Consider the following 6547-nt stretch of genomic DNA (forward strand, 5'->3'; position numbering starts at 1 on the left):
GATTCTGAAATGATTTTAAATTTACCATCAAGTCACAAGTACAGCACAGAAAGTTCCTGATTACCCTTGCTCCAGCTTCCTCTCATGTTAACATCTAACACAAACAGACACAGTGATCAAAACAAGAAATCCTTGTCTATACTATTAACCAAGCAACAGAGTTTACTGGGATTTCACCGGTTTGCCACGAATTCCTTTATCTGTTTCCAGATAGGATCCACCTATGTCTGCATCTTACAGATGACCTAGAGGGTCCATGTGGCTCCCCCAAGGCCATCCAGCAAGCTGGGGGCAGGGCACAGGCTGAGCCAAACCTCCCCCACCCTGTACCTTGGGCTACTGCCCTCTTCACCCTCCTACTTTGCAAAGGGATGGCGTTTGTTGCTCTGTAAAGGCCTCTGGAAGCACAGACGCCCTTGCCCCACCCTGCCTGCCCATCCCTGGCCCTGTTTCCAAGGTTGTCTACATTGCCTTCCTGCACATGTGCTCACACGCATGTCCATCCACGTGCTCTGAAATGGCTGCTTCAGGCTTTGCTCCCATGGGTGCTGCGAGTGCTATACTATGGATCTCCCAAGTGTGGCCACTCTTGCCCACCATGCTGCGTAGCCACCCCCACCAGCTGGTGCTCTGCCCTCTCTGGGTATGCAAGAGGCAGAGCAAACTTGAACGGAGAACTTTCTTTGTCTCTGGTTCTGAGGGCTTCTCCCTTAGCCCCCCTCCCTCCCTCCCTCCACCTTTCCTGTGGGCCTGAGGGCCTCTGCTGTCTCAGTCTGGTGTGTTTGGTCTTCCACCCAATGCCTTGAGAAGGTCTGCTTTCTCCTTTTTCCTCAGCACTCCCGGAAGGGCTGGGTACACTGCCTCGAGGGTCCTCTGCCTCGTGTGTTCCTCACCACAGGGGTCATTAGGTCCACTTAACAGGGGAGGAGTGCTTTTCCCAGTGATAATGGGAGCGTGGAGCCGTGGTTTGCTGCAGTCTGCTCTTCCAGGCAGTCTGGTGTTTATCTTAGGCTGCCTCTGAGGCTCTCAGAGCCCTGCCAGACATGACCTCATTCTCTCTCAAATCATCCCTGGGAGGCAGAAAGGAGTCTGGGACCAACGCTATCCCCACTTCACAGATGTGAAAAAGGACGTGTAGATACATACACACAGCAAATATGTTGACAAGTTGCTTTGTGGTCCCTGAGGCCTGATTCTCAGCCCCGCGAGTCCCAGTGTTTGGGAGGAGAGAGGCCTTGGATAGGGCTGGTGGCAGCAGTGTTCACCAAGTGCCTCAAATGCTTGAGGGTCCAGCAGGGATGCCACCCCACCTAACCCAGGGCCCTGCCCCCAGGGAACTTGCAGTCAATTCCCTATGTGAGAGGCGCCTAAGGAGGTCGGGCTGGTGTGGCTGGAATTCCTGAGACTACAGCTCTGTGGTGGTCCTGTAGGCATATTTCATGACAGTGGGCCTTTGTGTGGCGGCAACAAGTGCTGTGGCCAGGAGGGCTCACCCTGAGGGCTGGGCTGCCTGGTCATGATGACCTGTACAACAGTCTACAGAGCTCCTCCCAGGACGGTTCACCTCCCTGACAACCCTGTGGAAGAAGGGCTAATATGAGCCTACTCTACAGATGAGGAAACTAAGACCCACGACTCATCCAGGGGCACAGGGCCAGCCAGTGAGCTGCGGCTGGACATCTGGTTCCAAGTCCAGTACTTTATCAGCACGTTCCCAAAAGGAAGCCGGCAGGAGGGAAAGAGGAGACCTAACTGGGGATGAGGAGCTCCGATTCGGCTGCCTTCATAGTTTCACTCCAGCTGGCCCTGCCTTCCTGTCCTAAGAGTAGGTTAAAGGAAGCTCTGAGGAGGAAAGGTCAGTCTGGGAGAGAAGTAGGAACTTGCCAAAACAACCCACACCCTGCTCTCAGAGCGCCAGGCCACCAGGCCTTGTGAGCTCGGTGTGCGGGGAACAAAGCCGAAGGAGCAAGACCTGGTCCCTGCCCTCCCAGGGCTCTCAGTCTGCAGTGGAGAGGGCCCTAAAACTGCGTGGGACATGCAGCGGGCAAGGGGCCAGGACACCGATGAAGGTTGGGCTGGCTGATTACAGGCCCTCTTTCTGCCCCAAACCCCCTCCTCCCACCGCCAACCACACCTTGACCACCCCAGCCCTGCTCCCTCCCTCCTCTGAGCACCTGTCACACCTCTTGCCCAACCCAATCATTTAGCACTTGGCTTATAACCCTTGAGGGACTTTTCATTATATGTCTATGTCCACCTCCCCAGGGTCAGAATCCCCTCCAAGGCAGGAGCTAATGCTCCCCCTGCCGTGGAGACATGCGGTACATTTTTAGTGAAGAAATAAGGTTATCTGGGAAGTGATCAATTTGGGCAACGCCACGGTAGGCAGGCGTAAGAACGGTGGGTCCAAGCCCCGGCCCCCTCCCCCACCCTCCGGCCTCCGTGACGTCATCTGGCTTGTTGTGACGTCACCGTCGCCGGCTCCTGTGGCGCTCCGCAGCCCGCAGGCTGGATGACGTCATCGTCGGAACCCGCGCCGACAAGCGCTTGCTGGAGGAGTTAGAGAGGCTGGCGACTGGAGATGCGCGGAGGGGGGCGAGGGGTAACTGATGGAGACGCAGAAGCCCGGCGGCGGCGCCCAGCGCCCAGGCGCGGCTCCCGCCCGGGTCCCAGCCCCGCTCCAGGCCCGGGTCCTACCCGGCTCCTAGCGGGCTCCCGGGCCGGCCCCGCCCCGCCCCGCCCCGCCCCGCCCCGCGATGACCGACGCGAGCCAGCCAATCCGCGCAGGCCGCGGTGACGCCTAGCCAATCAGCGGGCAGGGCTCCTCGGGCGCTTCCGCGTTCGCGAGCGCCGGGCCCGGGTCGGCAGGGGGAGGGGGCGAGGGCGCCCGACCGCAGCCTCGCCGGCGTCCCGGCCTGCTCACTGCGGCCGCTCTCCGTCCTCCGGCCCCGGGGGACCCGATGGCCTCGGAGGGCCTGGCGAGGGTGCTGGCGGCGCTGCTGGGGGGCCAGGGGGTGAGCGTGCACGGCTATGATTCGGAGCCGGCCGGGGAGCCCCCGGCGCCGGTGCGGCTGCGGAAGAACGTCTGCTACGTGGTGCTGGCCGTGTTCCTCAACGAGCAGGTGAGCGCAGCCAGCCCCGGTGGGGACGGAGGACCTCCCGGCAGGAGCCACCGCTTCCTAGTGCGTGGTGCTCCCCAGTTTTGCAAAGCACTCTCACTCACACTTGCATCCGAGCCTTGAGCCTTGTGCGGCCCAGCCCTGAGCTGATCCGTCTATACAGAAGAGGAATCTGAGGCCCGGAGCCTGTTTCTTCCCTCCCAGTAGGCCTCAGTGTCTCGAGAGGAGGCCTGCCTTGTTCCTCTTCTTTCCCCAGAATCGAGCACAGTGCCTGCCCCTAGTGTGCTCAAAGATGTGCCCAGTGCCTCAGACACCTCCTCTGGGTCCCACGAACAGTAATGGCATGACCTGCACTTGTACTCGGGCCTCCTGTCCCACTGTGCACTGCTCTTTTCTGCTGATCCTTGTACAAGTTGCTGCCATGACAGCTAGAAGGGGCCAGGGCCATAGGTAGGAGTTGTATGGGCTTGGGGGGTGGGTATTTCAAAGCCTAGGCCCCAGTGGGAGGCCCTGCCACAAGCAGTTCGTAAATCACCAGGGGAGATGAGAGAACTACAGAGACCCATGGCATATAGACGGGAATCAGTGCAGGACACATGGCAAAGCTCCCTGTGGGGCCTAATCCCCAGCCCCTGAAACAGCTCCCAAGAATCTTCACCCCTTTCCGAAACAGAAGTCTGAATGCAAAGAAGGGTAAATTACAGACAGCTGCAGGCCCCCAGGCACACAAGGGCCAGTCCCCTGGAGAGCTCAACGGTTTGAGGTGTGCACCAGTAAGGGGGTGTTGGGTGGCTGTGTTTGAGATAGGATCTCACCCCCGGGGCAAGGGCAGGTTTGCAGCGGAGCTGTGGTGGGGGTGAGGATCCTCTCTCTCCCCTCAGGATGAGGTTCTACTGATCCAGGAGGCCAAGAAAGAGTGCCGTGGATCATGGTACCTACCCGCGGGGAGAATGGAGCCTGGGGAGACCATCGTGGAGGCCCTGCAGCGGGAGGTGAAGGAGGAGGCCGGGCTGTACTGTGAGCCCCTGACATTGCTTTCTGTGGAGGAGCGGGGCCCATCCTGGATCCGCTTTGTGTTCCTCGCTCAAGCCACAGGTATGGCCCACCTGGTGGCAGTGTTTGTCAGGGGGCAGTTGACACCTTTCCCCTCAGCTTGTCCTCTGGTGCGATGAGCCCCTATTCTGTCCAGGACAAGCCTGGCATCTCCAGATCCCAGCCCCCACCAATCCCATTACCCTGGGTCAGGGTTAGGATCCTTGGGTGACCATTTACTCTGCCGGACCCAGCACTTCTCTCAACAGAGACCCTTTCTCCCACCCCATCCTCGACATCTCCTCCAGGTGGAATTCTCAAGACTTCCAAGGAGGCAGATGCAGAGTCCCTGCAGGCTGGCTGGTACCCACGAAGCTCCCTGCCCACCCCGCTGCGAGCCCAGGACATTCTGCACCTGGTAGAGCTAGCTGCCCGGTACCGCCAGCAAGCCAGGCACCCTCTTCTTCTGCCCCAGGAGCTTCCCTGCAGTCTGGTCTGCCAGCGACTCGTGGCCACTTTTACCAGTGTCCAGACAGTGTGGGTGCTGGTGGGCACAGAGGGGATGCCTCACTTGCCCATCACTGCCTGCGGCTTCAGTCCCATGGAGCAAAGGGGTGGCATCAAGATGGCCATCCTGCGGCTGCTACAGGAATGTCTGACCCTGCACCATTTGGCAGTGGAGACCAAGGGGTTGCTTGGACTGCAGCACCTGGGCAAGGACCACGCAGATGGCATCTGCTTGAATGTGCTGGTGACTGTGGCTTTTCGGAACCCAGGCATGCAGAGTGAGCCCCCAAAAGTTCGGGGTGAGAACTTTTTTTGGTGGAAGGTGATGGAGGAAGACCTACAAAGCCAGCTCTTACAGAGGCTTCAGGAATCATCGGTCGTCCCAGTCAACAGATAGGAAGGTGCCATCGTGGTGCAAGGAGCCGGGCACCTGTGCCCCACCCCCTACCGTGGCTCTGCCTTCCTAAGGGAGGCAGGAGGTTGGCAGTCAGAAGTCTTGTTGCATTGGGAGCAGGTGATTCTCTTAGTTCTCAGGGTAATTTCCTTTTCTGTGGAACAGGTCCCTACGCTGCACCAAAAGGACAGTGACTTTAACCAAACAAGGAGTTCAGAGCTCAAGGATCTAATTACTCTGTGGGCATGATGAGGGCACTACTCCCTAAGGGGAGGAGAGAACTTTCTGAACCTGAGATGGCATCTACTTATCATTTTCCATGCTCCCCTCAGTAAAGGCCTACATCCGGGTTCCAGGTTCTTAGGCACTTAGAACACAGACTGGGTGCGGGGTGGGGGTGGGGGTGGGAATGGGGGGGGTCATTCCAAGGGAGTGGGCCCCTTGCTGAGTAAATAGGTGGTACTTGCTTTGCCTTCCTTCCTAAATGTGTCTGTGGGGAGGAAGTGAGCAGGAAGCAGGGGACTGCATCAAGAAGGAAGCTCCTCCCTTGACCCACCACACCCTCCCAGCTCTTCCCAGACAGCAAGTGACCTGGGTGGGCAGGCTTCCTGCCATCCACCATAGCCTCTGTGGCCCACTGGGGCTCTCCTTCTCTTGCCCGCCTGTGTCCTCATCCCCTCCAGGGTTTGGCAGTGAGAACACTGGGAGCTTCAGGTGGGTGAGGAGCCATAAAGTAAAAGCCAGTCCCACCTCTTTTCCCCTGCTCCCTCCCTGCATCACTCTGCGGGCCACAAGCTTCTTGCCCCTGCCTTTCTACAACTCCAGCCGGAGCCAGACCGAAACCCTTTATTCATTTCTCCTGAGCCCAGCAGAATCATGATAAAAAGTATTATTATTAAAAAAAAAAAACTTTACTAAAACTTCAGGGAAAAATCATAGGAAGTAAACAAAGAAGATTTATCGTGTGCTACTCACTGCATGTAATACAGATTTCTGGTTCTGAGCAAGAGAACACTTGATTAGACCTTCCTTCTGAGGTGGCTGCACTCCAACACTGATGGACCAGGAAAAGGGCCCCCCATCCCATCCTCTCTTGGCTGCCATCTGTCTTTCTGGCCTTAGGCTGTGGTAGGAATCCTCTTGTCCCCTCTGAGGACAAACATCTCCCACATGATGGAATCAAAACCTTTCACGTTGGGTCACTTCTCTCAGTGTCTGAGGGACCCACCAGTCCATGTCAAAGGGCAGTCTTTGCTCCCACTTTATTTAGCCTGGAGTGTTTTTCAACCCTGCCCAATAGAATCACCTGGAGAGCTTGAAAAACAGCTTGGGACCCCTCCCCCAGAGACACTGATTCCACAGGGATTGCAAAAAGCAAATCAGGTGATTCTGACATACTGAGGTAAGAGCCACTCATCAGCCCTAAGTTTTCAACTTGCTCCGTCCTGGAGTTCTCTCAGCTACCTTCCCGAGAGCGTCCCCACACACATGCACC

At 57.6% G+C, this 6547-nt stretch overlaps 1 protein-coding gene across 3 annotated transcripts; it reads left to right on the plus strand.

Moving 5' to 3' along the window:
• The first annotated feature begins 1537 nt into the window (after nt 1-1537).
• Nucleotides 1538-6036, plus strand: NUDT18 (nudix hydrolase 18). 3 transcript variants are annotated; one of them, XM_077868926.1, is made up of 3 exons: nt 1538-2069; nt 4001-4214; nt 4460-6036. In XM_077868926.1, exons 1-3 carry the CDS (start codon nt 2064-2066, stop codon nt 5053-5055), a joined length of 816 nt encoding a protein of 271 aa, XP_077725052.1. In that variant the 5' UTR covers nt 1538-2063; the 3' UTR covers nt 5056-6036. The 3 variants fall into 3 exon arrangements, with proteins under 3 accessions (XP_077725052.1, XP_077725050.1, XP_077725051.1); XM_077868924.1 differs by lacking the exon at nt 1538-2069 and adding an exon at nt 2864-3122; XM_077868925.1 differs by lacking the exon at nt 1538-2069 and adding an exon at nt 2864-3122 and having other exon boundaries at nt 4022-4214.
• Nucleotides 6037-6547: the final 511 nt, after the last annotated feature.

Source organism: Canis aureus, chromosome 24 (assembly GCF_053574225.1).
Source record: "Canis aureus isolate CA01 chromosome 24, VMU_Caureus_v.1.0, whole genome shotgun sequence".
Lineage (NCBI taxonomy): Eukaryota > Metazoa > Chordata > Mammalia > Carnivora > Canidae > Canis > Canis aureus.

Coding starts and splice junctions, on each gene's coding strand:
- NUDT18 (XM_077868924.1), top strand. CDS start 2,961: ATGGCCTCGGAGGGCCTGGCGAGGGTGCTGGCGGCGCTGCTGGGGGGC. Junction 3,123..4,000: donor CCGTGTTCCTCAACGAGCAG/GTGAGCGCAGCC, acceptor CTCTCCCCTCAG/GATGAGGTTCTACTGATCCA. Junction 4,215..4,459: donor GTTCCTCGCTCAAGCCACAG/GTATGGCCCACC, acceptor CATCTCCTCCAG/GTGGAATTCTCAAGACTTCC.